Here is a 23,344-nt window from a genome sequence, read left to right on the forward strand (position 1 = left end):
ACTGCGCATATGAGTGTGCGTAAGTGCAGAATACGTTTTCGCATGCGCGTTTTATGTATAATGGACGTATAAGCTAAAATTATCTAATTATCTATTTCAGTTAATGTTGATGATTGCGTTGTTCCTTAATTTTCGAATTGGATCCGGCTTATTATTTTTTGCAGACTGTAAGAGCAATTTTATAAAAGTAAGCTTAAACTTTCGATTATATCAAATAGAATTTTCGATATATATTTGTTAATATGTAAAGGATCTAAAGCGAAAGTATGTTTTGAAATCCGAAATCTGTTTATCAATTTCACGCTGCTCGGCGGGGGGAACGCCGCAGCGGGCGCATAATGAATTGGAAGTTGATCTGTCAGCACTATCCTTATCTTCAGGGCAGATTTTTTATTTTATTTGGCTTATAATTCCTTACGAAATTAGTATTTCATCTCGATGTGCTCCGTCTTTGATATGATTTAAAACAAGTTCCTCGTCATTATAATTCTCTTCCGATAGCGAAGAAAGTAACAGAGGTTAGTGAAAACGAAAAAATTTCGATTGACAAATTAGCCGGTGTTCTCGACACAGCAATTATAGGACTTGAACAGCGGAACTTTGTAACTGAACAAGAAATTATGTCTGTTTAATAGAATTAAAGAGAAAGTATTATCACATGAAACGAAGCAAAACTTAAACAACTTACATTGAAAGAAATGTTTAATAAAGTAAACAAATAAATATTAAGCTTTTTCTTTTTGCAGATTTTGATACCCTTTAGATCATAATGGTTCTTTATTTCATAAATTACGGTTTCATATTTTTAATTTTAGAATTTCTGCATGCCATCTTATGAGATTTAAACTGATGATCTATAATCCGGAATCGCCGAAGTCCCGACGAGTCCGGATTAACGACTTTTGACTATATTATTATTATTTTGTTTTTGTTTATATAAGAAAGTATTAAGCCAAGTTCCATAAAAATCGTGAGAAATTTTAAGAATAAGAAAAAGTCGGGAGAAATATATTGTAAATCGTGTTGGCAGGAGAGCGGTCGAAAATTGGGAGTCTCCCGCCTAAATCGGGAGTTGGTAACTCTGCAAACCCATTCAAATCCATCAAAACAGTTTTTACGTTTGACTAGACGCATACCTTCCTTCCTACATACAGGACACTTATAATGGCTACTAAGTAAACCTTCATTTATACACCAGTCAATTAAAGCTCTTTTCCCCTTTTGCTCCAAATTGTACAGAAACTTCAAATTAATATTACTACATTCGGCCATTCTTTCGTCTGAAAAATCGAACCAACACACACCACAAAAACGCTTACAAAACATCCCATGATTCAAAATTTTCCAGAATCATGCACCCGATTACGTCACAATAGGGTTTCCATAACATTCAACTACTTAGGCTACCATAAATGAAACAACAACTTGGCGATAAAACAAACAACAACTTCGCCATAATACAAGGGGTACCTTAACGTCTACTCTACCCCACATTTCAATACAAATCCCAATCAAAATAATTTTTGTGTTTTTTTCATTCGTGATTTCATCAAATTTTTTCATTTAATATGTGGTTAAACCCATGGCTGAAATGAACAAGATATATACATATAACAATACCCTTATATTGTATTTAAGAAAAAATTATATAATCATATGTTGTACGACTTAATTTTGAGATTAGTTTTTACTTTATAAGTTTAAATTTTTCTTAAAAATTAGTAGTGGCTAACTTTTGCTGTTGTTTATGATTAATTAATGTGTATCTAAATGTTGATTTATAAAGGCTAGTTTCATATTTTATTTAAACTGTTTCTTACACTGAAAATCGGATTATAAAATATATATATATAAAGCACTCATGAAGGAAATTTTTGTTCAATCATTTGATTAAACTTGTATGCAGTTTCGGGGTTTACAGGGGTACGGAATTAGTAGAAACAGAACGGCCCTTACTCGGTTAGGCATGGAGTCGAACTGGGCTTGGATTTCAGAAACAGGCAACTCATTCCATGCTGCTTCAAGTCTATGCCACACTTCACTAACCATATTAGCTGGAGAGGGATTGCGGACCAGTCTCTCAGCAACCCACGACCAGATGTTTTAAATGGGTGACAGGTCTGGAGATCATGCAGGCCAGGACAGCAATTGAATACCTTGTCTATTGAGGAAGGTCAGAACACCCCGACGTACAACATGTGGTCTTGCATTATATTATTAGAAGCATCTGGCTGACCTTGAAGATAGGGCACAAATACCTGACATAAGATGTCAGAAATGTACCGATCCGTGTTCAAACAAAATGGCTGCCCAAACCATCATACCAGATGCAGGGCCCCTACGCGAATATCGAATGCAAACGAGCAACGTACAGTCTCCTAGGAGCCTCCAGACACGTATGTGGCCATTAGAATACTGTACGCGATACCGGAACTCGTCTGGCATTGTGCCACTCCAGCTTTATTTTTCAGCGCACCAGATTTGCTGTTTTCTCTCTCTGCTGCATTGTCAAGCGAAGCCGAAGTAATGGTTGCTGTGCTGATAGTCCTCGCTGCTGCAAATGTGCCCATTTCCTAACTAATCGTAATGATGTGTGTAGTTTTGCAAGGCTGGACGGTTATTCTACGCTACGAGAGTCGACAGCAAGTTGTGGGCTGCCAGATGTCGCTGCTAGTGAAAAACAGGTCTGCCCGACATCCTATATTCTCTGAGTACGGAAGTTGTAGAAAGCGCACAAAAAAGTGTTGCCGCGTCGTCAATCAGGGTTGTGCAGTTGACGTACTAAGTAGACAATGGCTGCTTTGTATATGTTTTCGCCACTCATTTTTTTTTTCATATTTAAACAAAGAATACGGTCGTAAATCTCTGAATTGGTGGCGAATTTATAGAAAAATATGTTGATGCTCTTGCTCTGCCAGAAGATGTTTTCATTGCGTATTTCAGATTGCCAAAATTTATTGTTATTTTAATTTGCGATGAACTGATAGAGTATTTGGAGCCACATTCAGAAAACAAGAACCCAGTTTCTACTGAAAGAAAGGTTATTTATACCATTCCTAAAATTATAGATATAAATTGTAATCATGTGCTTTAAAAATGTAGAAGATAATAAGTTTATTAAGCACATATAGACATCCGATAAGCTTCTACTCGATTTATGTACAGCAAGAATTAAGTTTATTTTAAAATCTAACAGTTGAATACCTTACAATACTGTAAACAAAAAGGAATGTTGTTCATTATTACGCAAAATTCACACTACTGTAAAATAAAAACTTAAAAAAGAATTATAAAACTATAAAATAGCTTTATAATATTTTTTCAGTAGCAGTACTATTACTAGTGTGATACTTTTAAAAATAAGTTTTAGCCCATAAGGGCTATTAACTTCGCTTTGCCATTTTGTAGCGTTTCACTTTTCAAATCGTTGCCACTAAATATCATCGCACTGTATTATATTTAAAGAAATTAAATAATGAGAAATCTGCATAAATGTAGGAATGTTTCTTGCACTGTGATAAAACAACGGTACCTAGAGCCATGAAATTTTGAATAACATAATCCTCCATCCTAATATAGGCATCTCGGAGGCCAAAATTTGGAACTGGGAATTTGTTTTATTACCTATTTCATATTTTGTAAAGCATTTATGAATGTTTGATTAAGAAACTGAATGATTTCAAAGCGAGCAATGGCAAAATTGTACGGAAAAAAAAGAGGAACAAAACATTTTCATCTCTAGCACGCGAAACTATGTATCAGAAATTCTAAAGATATGCTCTTTTTAAATTATATGATTTTGCTGTTGAATTGAATTTTATGGTTTAAATGTGAAGAACATGATATTTAATAAATAAAGGTAACACGCAAAAAATTAAAAACCCGTCCTTCTGGGAGTAATATAAAATCTGAAAGCTTTCGTTTTTTTTTTGTTTGTTTGTTTGTTTGTTTGTTTGTGTGTGTGTGTGTGTAATTTTATTACGCTTTAAAATTGGTTTCTAAAGGAGGACTTTCTGTGGGAAACTGGCTTGTATACACATTACATATGGGAAAAGCCACGAAAACGCCGATGCGGGCAGCTCGTTCATGGGATTCGAACCTCAGACCAAACTACCTGCTTTCAGCGACTCTACCGCTCGGCCACTGGTGGGCTTATTAGCAGAATTATACTGTATTATTATTGTATTATGCTATAAAGTAACAATGCTATAAGACTGAGACATACCTTTAGAATTTCCGATACATAGTTTCGCGCTCTAGAGACGAAAATGTTTTTTTTCCCTCTTTTTTGTTCATGGAATGGTACTTTTGTACTCCATTAGTATTAAAAATCACTGTTTCTTTGCAAACTTAAAAAAAAGATACTGTTCATAGCGGAGTTCTCATTTTTATATTGTAAAAGAGATATTGATTATTATTAGTTTTCTATTTAATGTGTCGAAAAGCTGGTTTGACAAGGACTTCAACTGCAGAAAAATATTTAAAGAAACAGTGCGAATCTGGAAAAAAATCACCTTCAGTATATTTAAAAAACACTGACAAATTTATAAAATAATCTGAATTAATATAAAAGATTTTCTTATATGAAATTATCTAAGTGCATTTAGTTACAATATTATTAACGCGAATATCGTTTTGTGTAAAGGTAAAGAAAATATTTTTTCTCACTAAATTAATTAATAAATTATTTATTTTGAGCAAAAAAAAAAAAAGTAAACCATCATTTACACACCAATTAATGCTTTTTCCCTTTCATTCCAAATCGTACAGAAACTTCAGATTAATCTTATCATAGGCAGCTATTTTGCGTTGTTAAGCACAATATAAGCGACATCCAACGCAGAAATAGGCTGTGGATTCAAAATCACCACAATCCCATCATGAGTTTCCAAAACATACACTGCAAAATATTCAGGTTGCCATAAATAAAACAATAACTTGGTGATAATCCTAAAATATAGGCTAACCGATTTTTTTTTTTTTTCCAACTTACTGAAATGACATTTCAAATACCTACTGGCTAGGAAATCGTGAGATGGCCAATGACAGGACATTGAAAAAATTGATGAACACACTTTCAATCATTGATTTGTTATGGAGGATTAGCATTTTTCTATCTGACTTAAAAGTTAAATTTACTGTAATAGCGAATGAATTTTAATCTTTTTCCTGAAAGAAATAATTTTCATAGAAAAAGAAAATAAAAAAAAGGAAGAAATATTTTCTTTCTAATTTCTTACTTAAAGAAATATTTTTCTAATATTAACTGTAAAATAAAATGCGTGAAAACAGCTTAATGTAAGCATATTAAAAAAAAAAAGAACTAAGTTTGCAATTAGATTGTAAAGCAAGTTAATCATATTATAAATTTAAATGAATGAAAATGTTTATTTCTAAAAAGATTTGAAGTAAGCTTAATTCATTTACTCTTATCTATTTACCGTTGCTTTCATGGTATCCCATATCACTCTATATTTTTTAGTCTTAAATTCCTGCGTTAACTTTCCCCTTAAAAAATGGATAACATAGCAGCATATTCTGCTGTGTGTTGGTCATAATACTGTTTTGTGCCATTTTTTTCAAACTACAAATGCAGCGTGTGTATTAGTGAAATAATAGGAGAATATTCTTAGAACTTCAGCCAGCACGCGCTATAAATTTCATCACTCATCTGTACTGCGATTGGTCTAAAGCTCCTTGAAGCCTTGTCCTCTTTCAGTAAAGTCAAATGGACCCACCCGCACACCAACTGAGGACCACAGAATGGCTTTCTCCGATAAGTTGTGATGGGTGGTCCATACCGAATTTTTTTTTTTTTTTTTTTTTTTTTTTTGAGTCAGTTTTGTTCGCTCAAGTTGTAGACAGATCCGGTGATCATAGAATAGACGTCCTGATCTCACTATATGTCTTTCCTCTCAGGCATTAGTCATGGGAGGGCATCGAGATCCTATATGCCGTTCAGCATAACCCTTAGCAACCCATTGATTCCATATTAGCATAACAGTAGTTGGATGTTGACCAGTCCGATGGGTGATATCACGGAATGATAATCCACACTCTTGCCTCTATCAAATTCCGACACTTGCTGGTAAGCATTTTTTCTTATTCGAGGCATAACACGATATTCTGAGCAAACTTAGACCTTACAAACTGCTTTCCAAATGAGACATCCAATACAGACCTTTTATGCAGTACCTGTTTCTCCTTCCTGCATCATCTAAATGCACTGAAATATTAATCGTTTGCATATCCTAACCTCTTCTTCCTTTCACATGATTTTGACATTCATCATATCATTCCTTCCTTGTGTTGCAATTTTAATGTCCAGCAGTATATAACATGGGTTTTTCTTTGCATAGCAGAAAAATATTAACTTAATGCAGAAATAAAATATGCAGTGTTTGAAACATGTAATATTCACTGCGTAATGTATTTTGCAGTAATTAACAAAACAGGCAATCTTCTTAGTAGAACACAAATTTTATTTCTATTTCGCGGAGATAGATAATTTGAAGAAATTCTTTAGGGGCAAAACTTTCATACTACTGCTAGCTGGTAAAAACTTCAGAATTCTAATTTTAAAACAATTTCTCATGTTGGTGAGCAATGGTTACATAATACAAATATGGCGTTGCCACTTCAACAATAAATATTGCTTTTTATTAAATAACAAGATATTACAACAGATAAAGGTTAGCTTGAAAAAGCCAATTTTTAAAATGCAAAATTTAAGCACCCTATTTCAAGATTCTAATGAAGTTAAGATTAATTTTCTAACACTTTGCATTTTATCAAACCTCTACTGCATAAAAAATTATACTTTTTTCGGATTGTAATAGGAGGGGATGAACTTACCTCCATAGGACCAAATTGATTAGTTCCAACATAAGTTGTCATAAAACTATACCCAGAAGGAGCCTCAGTGCTCCATTTTATAGAATGACCAATTTGAAAATGATTACCCAATTCATGACCAAGTATTAACTCAACTCCTTCAAATACAGATGGGAAAACATCTGGAAGGGGGAAAAATGCTTTAAATGAGGACAAATAAGTATTAAACACAAAGCAAAATTAATAATTCAATTATTACAGCAGAATTAACAAAAAATACTGGAGCTATAGAATAACACATTAGAGCTAGGACTTATAAGAGCTAGTTCATAGAGCTTCCCTCACCTGAAACAGGAGGAATTGAGGAGTGATGACGTAGTCATATTGACACTGGCTGCAAAGCCTCAATTTGCAACAAAGAAATAAAAGTTTTAAATTTAAAAAAACAGCCTTTAAAAACTATGTGTGAACAAATAGCTTTAATTTGGAAGACAATAGTACGTCATTACTGTATGCATTTATAAAAGAAAGTAAATAATACTTATTTATTAATTTTAAAATATTGGATAAACTATGTTACTTTTTTTTTTTTTTAAATTGTAGGCATTTTCCCCCTGTGCATTTATTCTTAAATCATGAAAATAAAAATACTATGGGATTACCTTCTTTTCTTCAGCTGCATACTAAGTGGGAGAATTCTATTACTCTTTCTAAGATAATTATAAGAGCTTTTTAAAGATAGCCCCACCCCTCAAAAAAACTTACCTATAGTTTTGAATATATATTTCAATTCTTTTTTTCTGCAGCTACAGAAGAGAAACTTACACTTGACTGCCTTTGAAATCAACAGTTTTATTAAAAATTTAATTTAATCTGAGATTGCTTTTTTGACCTAATTAAAATAGGCATGTTTTTCTGCGGATTTGATATAATAACAGATATTGTAAAAATAATTGTCTGACATTTATACACATACATTAAATTATTACACATTACATTTTAAATAAATACAAGAGTTCCTTAAATTTGACAAAACAACTTTGCTCACATTATATAAAGTGAATTACTTAATTTTTCAAAAGAGGGGCAAAGGAGGAAGAGTTTTTTTTTTTTTTTTTTTTTTTACACAAAATTACTTTGTTTCCTACGATTATTAATTAGCTAAAATGGCGAGCTATCTTTGATTTTTATATATTATCAATGCATTTTGTTTTGTTTTTCTGTTAGGGCATTCAGCAATTTATTTACGAGTTCTTTTTTAAAATCGTTCATAATTAATTTGTTATTCATATCATCATTTTCATAATTGGTCTCAAAATGATCTTTCTTCAAATTTAAATCATGTAGTCTTTAAAAAGCACTCTGCATTATTTTTCTTTTTTTTACGGTTAGCTCAGATGACTGATTACTATTTTTTTTATTTTACTCCAAAATGACAAATAACGCATTTATTAAAATTAAAAAATTTTTTAAGAATTTTGCGGTAAAACCCCAGTATGTGCTACGGCCTTGCCACGATTTTGAAAACTGTTGCCAACACCAAAATGATCCGTTTACTGCTCATCATAATAGCACCAAATCTCATGTGTACCATTACTAGGATTAAACTGATTTTGTTTTGTACGAGAATGGGAAGGTATTTTCTTTAGATCAACATGCACTGTAGCCAAATCCCATGTGTACCATTAGTAGGATTAAACCAATTTTGTTTTATACAGTCAAAATTCGTTAATCCGGACTCATCGGGACTTCGGCGATTCCGATTATCAATTTTTCCGGATTATAGATCATCAGTTTAAATCTTGTAAGATGGCATGCAGAAATTACAAAATTAAAAATTTGAAACTGTAATTTATGAAATAAAGAACAATTATGATCTAAAGGATATCAAAATTTACAAAAAGAAAAAGCTTAATATTTATTTGTTTACTTTATTAAACATTTCTTTCAATGTAAGTTGTTTGAGTTGCTTCGTTTCATGTGATAATACTTTCTCTTTAATTCTATTAAAGAGACATAATTTTTTGTTTAGTTACAAAGTTCCGCTGTTGAAGTCCTATAATTGCTGTGTCGAGAATACCGACTAATTTGTCAATCGAAATTTTTTTGTTTTCAATAACCTCTGGGCCACTTTCTTCACTATCGGAAGCGAATTATAATGACGAGGAACTTGATTTAAATCATATCAAAGACGGAGTACATCGAGATGAAATACTACATTTAGTAAGGAATTATAAGCGAAATAAAATAAAAACATCTGCCCTGAAGATAAGGATAGTGCTGACAGATCAACTTCCAATTCATTGCGCACCGCGGCGTAAAATTGATAAACAGATTTCGGATTTTGAAACATACTTTCGCTTTGTAGATCCTTTACATATTAAAATATATATCGGAAATTCTATTTGACATAATCGGAAGTTCAAGCTTACTTTTATAAAATTGCTCTAACAGTCTGCAAAAAATAATAAGCCGGATCCAATTCGAAGATTAAGGAACAACGCAATCTGCAACATTAATTGAATTAGATAATTTTAGCTTAGTTTATACCATCCGTTACACATTAAATGCGCATGCGCACACACATATTCGCAGCCGTAAAGGTCTTACGTGCACTCGTAAACGCCTATACGCATGCGTGAACGAGATGCATACGCAGAAAGTTTGTAGCTTTGAAGTCCGGATTATGGGTGTTTGAATTAACGACTTTTAACTGTACAAGAACGGGAATGTATTTTATTTTGTTCAACATGCACTGCACATACGAGTCTCTCGCTTCTCGAGGTTACTGGAAGCCAAAGTTACTGAAAACTTGCTTTGCCTTTCTAAAAGACAATCTGATTGGAGCTGCGAAAATTGTCTATCACACAAAACATAATTCACCAAGAAAGATCTCTTCCAACATTGGCTCGCTTTTTTGGAAACTCGCTTTTTTGTGGGGAATCGCTGTATGAAATTCCAACTTTTCCAGATTTTGACTAAAATATCTAAATTCCCTGACTTTTTTACCAATTTTAGAATTCCCCGACTTTTTCCAGTTTTCCAGGTAGCGTGCCAACCCTGTTATAATATGACAGCAAAAATAAAAAATGTTGTATTTGAATGTTATTTTTAGTCCAAAGAGGCTTTGTCCCTGAAGGACTATTGTTTTCATTTTGCGATTTTGCATTAGTTCACTATAAATACCCGTTTCACTTTTCAAATTGTTGCCACCAAATGTTAGAGTCCTGCATTATATTTGAAGAAATTAAATAATGAAATATCTGCATAAATGTATGTATATTTCTCGCATTGTAATAAAACAACGGTACCTAGAGCCATCAAATTTTGAACGACATAATCTTACTGAGAATATGGGCAAAAGCCCAAATTTGGAATTTGTTACATTATCGATTTCATATTTTGTAAAACTTTAATGAATTTTTAATTAACAAACTCAACGATTCAAAAGCGAGCAATGGAACAGAAAAACAGAATGTTACAGAAAAAAACATTATCTCCAGCGAATGAGACTCTGCATCGAAAATCCTAAAGATATGCTCAATTTAAAACTATTTTGCGATATTGCTCTTGAACTGAATTTTATGGTTTACGTGTGAAGAACATGATATTTAATAATTAAAAGTAACAGACAAAGTGTTAAAAAATGCCCCTTTGGACGTAATAATTTTAATATATTACCGTTATTTTAATGAAAGCTATCAATATCACAATGTTTTTTTTAAAAAAATTTACAGATCTTGGAATTAAAAATTTTCTATAGAAAATCGCAAAAATGTTGATAAGTCGGCAAATTTAGAACCATTTAATAAAAGAATTCACATCCCCAAAGTAAAAAGTTGTTAAAGAGCTCTTCATTAGAAAAAATTTTAAAATTTCGAAATTCTTATGTTTCACTTCTTTCACTATAAAACTCGAGTATCTCACCATTTATATTAGAAAAAGCAACAATTATAACCCATGAACCAATTCAAACGATAACCATATTTTTCAGTGAATCGCCAAAAATATTCCTGCAAAATGCTAATTCACACTCAAAATGGAAGTTGTAAAAACAGAGAGAAATTTCGAATGATTAAAATTAAGGACTTTTTAAGCCCTAAAAATAGGTTTCAAAAAACCTAAGGACCGGACTGTTATAACGCAATGTAAATTTATTAGCTCTATTTATAGATTTTACGAAGAGTTATGTTTGTTTTTGGTAATGAATATATAACATAAAACTGGACTCCAGACTATTAAAATCTTAAATACTTTCTTAATTTTTGTCATAATAATGCTAATTAATTTAAGGAAAATGTATGCGCAGGCAGCATAAAATTGCTTCGAAGTTAGCATATGTGTAATAAAATTAATTTGGGATGCTCACATTGCTAGTTTTTAACAGGCAAGGTTAGAGCAGATTCAACATAGTGACGTTACACTACTTCCTGTTAAACCTCCCAACGAGGATCTCAACGGTGAGGTCGCACATAGGAATGAGCTAAGCCTTCTGTTTAACCGTACACTACGGCGATCTGCCTTCGTGGAGGACGTAGTAAAATACAACGTAGGCATGGCAACATTCAAATTTAACTTTTAAGTCAGATAGAAAAATGCTAATCCTCCACAACAAATCAATGATTGAAAGTGTGTTCATCAATTTATCAATGTCCTGTCATTGGCCATCTCACGATTTCCTAGCGAGTAGGTATTTGAAATGTCATTTCAGTAAGTTGGAAAAAAAAAAATCGGTTAGTCTATATTTTAGGATTATCACCAAGTTATTGTTTTATTTATGGCAACCTGAATATTTTGCAGTGTATGTTTTGGAAACTCATGATGGGATTGTGGTGATTTTGAATCCACAGCCTATTTCTGCGTTGGATGTCGCTTATATTGTGCTTAACAACGCAAAATAGCTGCCTATGATAAGATTAATCTGAAGTTTCTGTACGATTTGGAATGAAAGGGAAAAAGCATTAATTGACTGGTGTGTAAATGATGGTTTACTTAAGCCATTATAAGTGTCTTGCTTGTAGACAGGAAATGCATATGGTTGAATGTTTACTGGCATTTCTTTTTATGCTTTGCACTGACTTGCTATCTCCTTACTTGCACGTCACTCCCCGTAATCTGGTCGATCGGCTGCAGCCGTAGCACACTGGTTATCTGTCGACTCATCACTATATTCATCGTGGACTTAACTACTGGTTATGCCTATTATTGCCTCATCATGATTATCACATGGAAATATTTTTTCCATCTTTAATTACTTTAGAATCTTCACAAAATCGAAAATCGGCACATAGTTACTCCAGGGTAGTGCCAAAAGTGCAGGAACATATGTGCGAACAATGTTTGCCTGAGCCGAGGATATTTTTTACTTTTATTTTTGTGAATTTATGTGGCGATGACAGAATACAGATTCTAGTTCAAATAATTCTAGGAAGTTTTTGGATGCTGTTAACCTTTTGAGGTCAGGGCTTTGGCAGCTGTAAAAGCTTTGAAAGAACAGGGTATCTTGAACTGAATGCTTTCCCCCCTTTTAAGAAATCACCTCCTATTTGCAACAATGATTTTTGTGTGTAGTTTAATGGATTCTCAGAGGGGTGCATCTATGTTACAAAAGGAAGGTAAGTGTAGAGATTAGTGACCGGACTTCAAGATACTTTTCGTCACTGAGGGAAAATTTCATATTACAGTTGTGGTGGACTACTGGGCGTTACGCAGAAGGAAATGTGTTCTTCACTATGTGCAGAAGGAAATGTGAACTTCAGTTCAAGAAAATGTTCCATACAAAGAATAATTAAAAAATAAACACTTCAAGCTATAGAAATTATTTAAAATTAAAGTTATTGGAACCATTAAAATTATGCTCTGTAAAATTTTAATTTTACAATTGTTAAAAATTTGCTTGATAACATACTATTTAAGGAGGAAACTTTCAGCAAATTGGAATACTTCTGGTTTAATTAAAAATAATTTCATTTTTTTCTAGACTCTTAGTACTGCAATGTCCAACTACGCAAGTGTTCCTAATTTAAATTCACTTATTTTCCAAAATATATGCATAATAAAACAAGCTTCAAAACTGTTTTTAGAATAATATATTTTAATTTTAAAAATTAGAAAAAAAAAGGATTATTTAATCATTATTTAATCTTATTTTATACTGTTTACTGAAAATTAGTAAGTGATATATTTCAAGTATTAATAATAGGATGAACTTAAGTCATTAAAAACGTCAAATTATTTAGTATGCAAATCCCATAATTCGAAACGTAAATTCCATTTGTCTTTATATTAAATTCCTGGCCTTACTAAGGGAACATGTTCACTCGGGTGTCAAAATTTAGGTAATTTTTTAGTGCAAAGAGTTTTTCAAATTGAAGGGGAAATAGTTTGTTATGCATAGTGTCTGAAAACCTGCGAGACAAAAGTTGCACAACAATTAGTTGTTGTCTTCAATACTGTATTATATTATTCTATATTTTATTATGCTACATAATTTAGCACATTAAGAGAAATTTCCAGATAATTTCAGGCGCCCGGTTAGCAAAAATCTCTCCTGTTTGAAATTGTCGTTGCATGTGAATTTTGCTATTTCCGCTGCTGTTCAAACCAACTCGTTTCAATTCCAGACTGTCTTTGTTGCAACTTTAGTCATGTGAATTCGATACCGACACAGTAGTTGAATCAACTATTTTCCCCTTTTCAATTGAAAATTTGGCAGCTATTCATTGGTTTCATTAACACCTCGGTCATTATGCTGTCGTATCAAAACTATTTCAAACTGAGTGGTCAAGGTAACCCACCCACCCCCTAGGAATTTCTCCTTGAACATAGTTGCTGAGCTATATGTCTAATGAATGGCAAAGGCATTCAATCAGTTAAAAGGTCAAGGTTCAGAAATTCAGATGGAGAATATATGTTGTCTTAGAACAAAGATTTGTACAGTATTTGAGAGCTTTTACATCCTGTTTGTATTCTCGGAGCTCAATGGACAGTGACATTTCACAAACACTACTCTAATCCATTCTGAACATCTTATTTTAAAATTATTTGACCGCGAAATCGAGACTCTGATTCGGAGGTACCTTTTAAAATGTGCCATCAGTACATCTGGAATCTAATGACTAGAGATGAGCCCCAGAAAGAAACACAATGAAGAAATTCCTCTCTTTTACAAAGGCTTTCAAACTGATTGACTAGCTTTAGTGTATTTACGATTTCCAGGCTTCAGACGGAAATTGTAAAGCTATTTTTGTTTCTTTGACACAAAATTTATACTTATGTTCTTGTGATTTGTTTGAACAACAGCACTATCACAGTAAACTTGCGTGTGTAAGGGTCACTTCAGCATAAACAGAGATATATTGAAATAAACACATAACTGTTAAGAATGAACTGATGAGAATGTAAGAAAAACTGCTTATACCTGCACACAAGTATGTGGGAATTTATATTTGTTTATGGTAATCTATACCTACATATCCATGTAGTATGTATGTCTGCATTCACACTCACATCCATAAATTAAGGATAATTCGGAGTCACGCGGAAATCGAACTCTAAAATAAATATATCACCTGTAAAATCACTACACACATCTTCAAGAATCATATGGAAATTTCAGGAAGTAACCAGATGACACTGATGGTACGTCACAATGACAAGAGTGTAAGAGAGTGATATATAAGGAATACAGGAAAAGAAGTAAAATTGTTCGCAGGTGCTTTATAAGCATTTCAGTGCAATAACCGAATAGTTATGACACAAAGGAAGCATTTGGATGATTTTTTACGTGGTAGAATTATCGGCCGTCTGGAATGTGGGCGTACCCAACTGGAAGTATCAGACGAACTTGGAATTGCCCAGAGTGTCATCTCCAGGCTTTGACAATGATTCCAAGATTGATGGTAATGTGAGTAGACGTTACAGCACAGGTCGTCCCAGAGTTACAATGCCGAATGAGGACCGGTATTTGGCAGTTACTGCCAAAAGAAACAGGCGGAGCACAGCCTCAGACCTGTCTCGTCAGCTCTCTTCCGCCGCTGATACGACAATTTCAAGGCGGACCATGTACAGACGCTAAGGGCAGATTGGTCTATATGCTCGTAGACCTGTCTGATGTGTTCCACTTACGGCAACTCACTGTCGCCTGCGGTTAGCCTGGAGTAGAGAGCATGCATTGTGGACACTGCAACAGTGGGCTTGTGTGATGTTTTCCGACGAGACTAGGTTTAGCTTGCAGTCTGATTCTCGCCAGACTTTCATATGGAGAGCTCCAGATACCAGTTACCACCAAGAAAACATCATTGAACGACACCGTTACGGTGGTGCAGGAGTGCTCGTTTGGGGTGGAATTATTCTGGGTTCCAGAACTGACCTGCATGTTCAAATTAGAACCATGACAAGCCAAATCTATCGGGACGTCATTCTGGAACAACATGTACGTTTGTTTCGGGGCGCCAAAGGCGCACAATTTGTGTTTATAGGTGACAACGCCCATCCTCACCTGCAAACATCGTAAGCCAATAGTGAATATTTCTAATGTTAGTTTATCAGAACAAGAGAGAATTCTAAAATATAATGTTAACTTCTCACAAACCTGTAAACCCTCAATTCCAAAGATTTTGGCTTCTATCAAAAAAGCTTTCAAGTTCAGTAAAGTTTCAGATTCACAGAAAGAAATAATTAGGCATCTTATCGCTCATAATGTGAAATTCAATAATAAACCTTTGAAAACAAATCTAACTGCGAGAGAAAGAGCTACAATGCGCAAAATTCATTCTAACCCGGACATTATCATTTCAAAGGCCAACAAAGGTGGCCAGATAGTCGTCATGGATAAGACTGGCCGCCTACTTTTACTGAGGGGCTAGCCCCTCGCTCCCTATTTTAACTTCTCTAATTTTTCTTGTCCTTTATGCTTGTTCAGATAGCCTGGCCCAGTAAAAGTAGGCGGCCAGTGCAACTCTGATTAAAAAGCCAGTTATAACCACGTGCAGTGCTGATAAGGACCACGTGTTTCTGAGACTCCTTCTCCTTTATTTTCTTCTTTCTAGGTATTTCTTTCTCCTGATAAGGAGGGACCTTTAGCTGCCCTCGAAATCGATTGAGTGTTTCATTACACTTACGCTAAATACAAGGTTGTTTTTACGATTTTGATTATAATAAATAATTTAGAGGAAAAAGTTTTTGGATATTTTATTTATTTTATACGTGCAAATGTTCATCCTTGGAAAGGGTATATACTTTTTCGCGATCAGGTAATTTCATATATGTTCTTTTTACCGAATTTAAAGATTCACAAAATTTTCATGCATTTTTGTGAAATTTTTCTAATTTATGAGCAAAAAGCAGTGTACATGGATATAGTGAAGAGTGTGCGCAATGCCATTTTTGTGCAATTCTGGGATGTTTTTTTAAGTAAAAATAAGTCGACGTGTACATGGTTTAATTATATTTTAACTAAATGATAATTGGTTGATCTTTACAATATGGTAACTGGTAGTTGGCGACATTTTGGAGGCGATAAAGGTTACTACCTGGGACTTGGTAATAATGTGAGCAGTACTCAGTTCCGATTATGCATTATTTTGCATGAGGGAAACGAGAGATCATGGGATATGTCATGTGATATTAATGGACGAATTACGGTTCTTTAATCGGAAAAGGGGGAATATCGGGAAAAAATGTGGAAATTTTGTATTTAGCTTTATTCTGTGTTGTGTGAAACAGTGTTGTTTAATTTTTGGATCCCATGACCCTAACTAAAGTGAATTCGAAATTGGTATTTAGGCATTGTGATAAAGAGAAGTTTGCTTTTTATTTAGCGGAGGAAGTATGGAGGAAAAATTCGCAGAAAAAATCTTTCAATAATTTTATTGAATGAATTAGAAAAGTGTATCCGCCACGTAATCAAGATTCTGAAGAAGATTAGGTAAGTTAGTATTTTTAATTATTTGAGGATATTATTTTTATGCATTGTTCTAAATGTAAGGTGGAAAGGAATTTGGTATTATTGGGAAAATTGTTATTAGCAATGATTTAGTTTAAAGTAATTAGGATTGTAAGGTAATATTTATTAATTTAATGTATGTGCTCATTTATATTTTAAGTAGTGATTTTGAATTTAATTATATTTTAATGAAATGATAGTTATTTTGTGAATTTTATGTTTGTAGGAATTTGGTATACGTTTAAGTTGAAATAAACGTGCATGGAAATAATTTAAATATTTGATACTAAGCATTTGTAATGCTTGCGGTATGAATTCGTTGGTGACGTGTATAATGTAATAGATGATTTAGAGGTAAAAGTTTTTGGATATTTTATTTATTTTATATGTGGAAATGTTCATATTTGTAAAGGGTAAATACTTTTTCGCGATCAGGTAATTTCATATATGTTCTTTTTACCGGGTTTAAAGATTGAGAAAATTGTCATGTATTTTTGTAAAATTTTTCTAATTTATGAGAAAAAAGCAGTGTACATGGATATAGTGAAGAGTGTGCGCAATGCCATTTTTGTGCAATTCTGGGATTTTTTTTAAGTAAAAATAAGTCGGCGTGTACATGGTTTATGTGTGTTATTTTGAAAAACGCGTAAGGAGTATGGTATTGTGCACTTTTTCCCAATTTTGCAGTGAATATTTGTCATGATTAAGCAGTTTTGTTTGATAAAATTTCTAGCATAAGTGTAATTCGGCTACTAGATTGTTCGAAGAAGTGTTCAGTAGATAAAAAGAAAAGAAACATGTCTTTACTTCGTGAAGACAAAATGGCGGCGGGGAAAAAAAAATAGAGGGTTGCTGTAGGAGAGTTGGTTGCCAAATTTTCGCCAAAAAATCGCCAAGTTACCATAATGTAAAGATCAACCTGATAATTATTTTGTGAAATAATTATCATTTAATTAAGCAAATTAATTATCATTTAATTATCATTAATTATCATTTAATTAAGCTGCAAAGCACTCGAGTACAGCTCCCGACTCTGCTTGGTTGTTCTCGGAACTCCACGTACTCTCGAGACTCTCCACACGATGCACTCGACGATACAGAAGAGTATAGCTCTCGACTCAGCACAGTCTATGACGAAACTCGACGATGCACTAAAAGACTCTCTCGATGCACTCGACGACCACCTCGGCGCTAGACTTCGAGACACTCGCTCAGTGACTGACTATCAGCTCGCTAGACGAGGCACACACACACTAACTGACTGCGGAAAAACCAGCAGGGTTTATATAGCTTTCGGCTTATGTTCGGGAACATTTTGGGCTAAACCGGTAAGAATTCGTTCCAGAAGGTTCTCCAACCGCCCATGGTATATCGCCAATTTTGTCGCCAAATGTCGCCGAACGGGCGATTTCCCACCAAATATGGCAACCTTGCTCTCCTTGCCATTTTATGGTAACCCTAATACTGCTTTGCGGAGAAGCCATCTCACCGCGCCTTTACATTTCGTAACAATATTTTTGCATTCTACGGGTTCATGGATCAAGTCACTACTACTAAACTCGATGTACTCTCACTAGGCACTGCTACTTCGCGTAGAGGCAAGGTTTATACAGCTTTTGACCTGTCTTCGAGAACATTCTGGGGAAAACCGGTACGAATTGGTTCTAGAATATTCTCGCTCCGTTTATTGCATATCTGAAATTTTGTCGCCAAATCGGTGATTTCGTGCCAATCTGGCAATCCTGCCTTTTCTTGAAACTTTCTGGCAACCCTAACCCCGCTTTGCGGGGAAGCTGTCTTACTTCAACTGGGCATTTCATAACAATATATTTCACTTACAGACATAGCACACAATTATAAATTAATTAACAATTAACAGTATTATGTATTTTACACATTTCTACAGTCTTTCAACCACACGTGTTAGCAGTGTTCTTCTTAAAAGAAGTGAGAGCTGACTAGTGGCTGAACAACTGAACCACTGAACATGGGCTGTCTTGATTGACAGTGATACAAGCTTTCACTTTATAGATCCTTCTGTAGCTCCAGAGTTCGAAACTTTTATCAACTCAGAAAACTAAGGTTTTAAATTTTATAAGATAAAAGTAATAATAAAAGACCGAAAAAAATACTAAGCTGGATGAAATAAGAAAGTTGGAAGCAATGATAAATTCACATTGATAAGCAATGATAAGCATAACTTCATCAAAGCCTAACTTTTTCTTCCTTCTTCCTCGCAAGAAAAATCACAATAACATCAAAAATACCCCTGCATTCTAGTAAGAATAGAAGCCTGGAATCTATAAGAATAGAAGCCTGGATAAAACTGTCAACATTTATTTGCTTTATCCTCTTGACTTTGAAGCGCAGAGAGAGAAAGAGATGACAATAAAAATTTCAGCAGTTATTTGTACAGTTTCACAGCTAGAAGATGAAGGTTCTTATTATTTTGTTTCTCTATTCCAACAAACAAATATAATGTTCTAAGTTTTGAAAGAAATCAGAGCGAGAATTCGACAAATATAACTGGGGTCCATACATCTAAGAGTTATTAACTTCTGTTTTTTTATATCAATACCTATTTTCACTAAAATTATGTTCTAATCTTTGGAATATCGTAACAGGTAGTTTGGCAACATTTTGGTAAGGCGATAACGGTTACTAGCTACGACTTTAGCAGTGTACATGGATAAAGTCAAGAGTGTGCGCAAAACCATTTTTGTGCAATTCTGGGATGTTTTTTTAAGTGAAAATAGGTCGACGTGTGCATGGATATTGTGTATGTGCAATTCTTAAAAAAAATGCGGCAAGCAGTGGGCGATTGTGCACTTTCTCCCAATTTCGCACCTAATCTTCGTCATGATTAAGCACTTTTGTTCCATAAAAGTTCTAACATAAGCGTAATTCGGCTAGCAGATTGTTGGAAAAAAATGTTGAGTAAAAAAAAAAATGCCCTTACTTCGTGAAAACAAAACTAGCAGGTTGCTGTAGCATGGTTGATCGCCAAAGTTTTGCCAAAAAATCGCCAAGTTACCATAATTCAAAGATTAACCGAAAATAGCAATGTAGATGGATAAAGTCAAGAGTGTGCGCAATGCCATTTTTGTGCAATTCAGGGATGTTTTTTTAAGTAAAAATAAGTCGACGTGTACATGGTTACTGTGTATGTGCGATTCTGAAAAACGAGGCAAGGAGTTTGCGATTCTGCACTTTTTCCCAATTTTGCAGTTAATATTTGTCAAGATTAAGCAGTTTTGTTCCATAAAATTTCTAGCATAAGTGTAATTCGGCTAGCAGATTGTTGGAAAAAGTGTTGAGTAAATAAAAAGAAAAGAAACATGTCTTTACTTCGTGAAGACAAAATGGCTGCAAAAAAAAAAATAAAGGGTTGCTTTAGCAGAGTTGGATCGCCAAGTTTTCGCCAAAAAATCACCAAGTTACAATAATCCAAAGATTAACCGAAAACTGATATTTATGAATACATGTGATTTTTATATTTTTAATATAATTTTATGCACATTATTATTGACACTAATTTGACTTTTTCAAAAATTGAAACACCTGACCAAATGATTAAATCCAATACTTTCGTGAGGGAATTATACTTCAGAATTATTTTACTACCAAGCTAATAAAAATTCCTGTATATAAGAAAATTATATGCATGATAATAATAACTTTAAGTCATCTAATAAAACACAAAACAATTTCATTAAGAAAATAGCTCATTTTGTGCTTAAATTGGTGACCATACAGCTCAAAATATTATTAGAAAGGTAAATCTCTGGTCGCTTTTTTACACTCGACCGGCCTAAGAAAGACAAAAGCAAGGAATAAAATCCGGTTGATCTATACATTATGGTAACTTGGCGTTTTTTGGGCGAAAATTTGGCGACCAACTCTCCTACAGCAACCCTCTATTTTTTTTTTCCGCCGCCATTTTGTCTTCACGAAGTAAAGACATGTTTCTTTTCTTTTTATCTACTGAACACTTCTTCCAACAATCTACTAGCCAAATTACGCTTATGCTAGAAATTTTATCTTACAAAACTGCTTACTCATGACAAATATTCACTGCAAAATTGGGAAAAATTGCACAATACCATACTCCTTACGCGTTTTTCAAAATAACACATACACATAAACCATGTACACGCCAACTTATTTTTACTTAAAAAAACATCCCAGAATTGCACAAAAATGGCATTGCGCACACTCTTCACTATATCCATGTACACTGCTTTTTTCTCATAAATTAGAAAAATTTCAAAAAAAAAGTATTTACCCTTTCCAAATATGAACATTTTCACATATAAAATAAATAAAATATCCAAAAACTTTTACCTCTAAATCATCTATTACATTATACACGTCACCAACGAATTCATACCGCAAGCATTACAAATACTTAGTATCAAATATTTAAATTATTTCCATGCACGCATACTTCAACTTAAACGTATACCAAATTCCTACACACATAAAATTCACAAAATAACTATCATTTAATTAAAATATCACTAAACCATGTACACGCCGATTTATTTTTACTTAAAAAACATCCCAGAATTGCACAAAAATGGCATTGCGCACACTCTTCACTATATCCATGTACACTGCTTTTTTCTCATAAATTAGAAAATTTCACGAAAATACATGACAATTTTCTCAATCTTTAAACCCGGTAAAAAGAACATATATGAAATTACCTGATCGCGAAAAAGTAATGAACATTTCCACATATAAAATAAATAAAATATCCAAAAACTTTTACCTCTAAATCATCTATTACATTATACACGTCACCAACGAATTCATACCGCAAGCATTACAAATACTTAGTATCAAATATTTAAATTATTTCCATGCACGTTTATTCCAACTTAAACGTATACCAAATTCCTACAAACATAAAATTCACAAAATAACTATCATTTAATTAAAATATAATTAAGTTCAAAAACACTACTTAAAATATAAAGGAGCACATACATTAAATTAATACATACATAAATACCCATTTCGAATTCACTTTAGTTACGGCCATGGGATCCAAAAATTCACGAACACTGTTTCACACAACACAGAATAAAGCCAAATACAAAATTTCCAGATTTTTTCCCGATTCCCTCCCCTTTTCCGATTAAAGAACCGTAATTCGTCCATTAATATCACAAGACATATCCCATGATCTCTCATTTCCCTCACACAAAATAATGCGTAATCGGAACTGAGTACTGCTCACATTATTACCAAAGTGCCAGGTAGTAACCTTTATCGCCTCCAAAATGTCGCCAAACTACCAGTTACCATATTGTAAAGATCAATCTAAAATCCTATAAGCTAATGACATTAACAAAATTACACGACTTACCCTCGCACTTTTTATGAAGATCTTGTACAGTTCCAGGATTCAAGTCTGATGAAATCTGTAAAGTTTCTTTTCCTGGATCATAATTTGAACTCGAAGGTTGCTTGGGTAAATTTGGTGGAGGAACTGATTCCAGTATTGTTGGTTGGACAATAGTAAATACGTTCCCCATTTATTCAGCTTAAAAGCTCTAAGGAATATGCTCTAAAGAAAACTGGAACCCGGTCAGAAAATTAGAAAAACCTCGCTTATAGTTGTTCAGAATACCCTTGACAGTCCATAATATCACCATGCTCGATTTTCAATAGTTGAAGTTCTAGTGAGTTGCCTCAACCGAAAGTATAAAATAAAATATTCCTAATTTATAAATGCATTTTGAATACAATAGAAGAAAAGACAGACAAAGTAGACAGATGTCTTGTTTTGCACCCGCTAAGTCTTTCTGAACCGATGGGCGAAAAATCAAGCTTAGGTGCGAAGGAAAGGCATTTTGAACATGGAGGATGAGATTTTAGAATATTCCAATTAATACCGTAACAAAAATTTATATTTTTATCTATGGATCCAAGTAGTAAGAATTCTGTTGATGGTGGTTCCATGATATCGTCTTGAGCTATTATTTCGTGGGCGTATTTAATTCCTTCATCTTTAATTCTGAACAGGGTTATATCGTCAGAGGTAAAACGCAATTGTTATTTTTAAAGTTCAAGGAAAAAGTGTTTGTGTCTAATCTGAGTATGCGAGGGTTTGTAATATCTGCCACATGTGCTGTATGATGTTAAGCTGCACTTCCAAACATTATGTTAAAGTTTATCATTCTATAGTTGTCACTTTTGTCACCAGATACAGGCTGCAGCGTAACGCAGGGAGGCGTCCAAACGAGTTTATTTTCGAATTTGAACCAAATCTTTTCAGCAATATTGTCTTCTGTATCAATGGTCATACTGGAAGGAACTCCCTTTAAATATCCTGTAATGAAAATTCCATTACACCTCTCATTGTAGAAATCTGAAGTTCTTAAAAATGGGCTTTTGACAGAGCTTAAACTGTGCCGGTGCGCATATTTCACAGGGGCACATCAGCGTAGCCACTGAGGGAGGAGTTTCGAAAATGGACCAATGAGCTTCTATTGATCATGTGACGCTAAATCGTCGTGCATGCGAGCGTATGTTGTTTGCGTTTTAATTTGCATT

The 23,344-nt window shown here is 33.7% G+C and overlaps 1 protein-coding gene across 1 annotated transcript in view; it reads right to left on the reverse strand.

Moving 5' to 3' along the window:
• LOC118192612 (mitochondrial import receptor subunit TOM40 homolog 1-like) overlaps nt 1-23,121 on the reverse strand; it is a 48,629-nt gene extending 25,508 nt beyond the window's left edge. Inside the window, exons 1-2 of the mRNA XM_085827545.1 lie at nt 22,155-23,121; nt 6,856-7,016 (exon numbers count right to left, since the gene is read on the reverse strand). Of these exons, the coding sequence (XP_085683671.1) occupies nt 6,856-7,016; nt 22,155-22,323 (330 nt within the window). The 5' untranslated portion in view covers nt 22,324-23,121. The remainder of the gene's footprint in view (nt 1-6,855; nt 7,017-22,154) is intronic.
• Nucleotides 23,122-23,344: the final 223 nt, after the last annotated feature.

This window comes from Stegodyphus dumicola, chromosome 12 (assembly GCF_044657685.1).
Source record: "Stegodyphus dumicola isolate Sdum_Otavi_A_Nest chromosome 12, ASM4465768v1".
NCBI lineage: Eukaryota > Metazoa > Arthropoda > Arachnida > Araneae > Eresidae > Stegodyphus > Stegodyphus dumicola.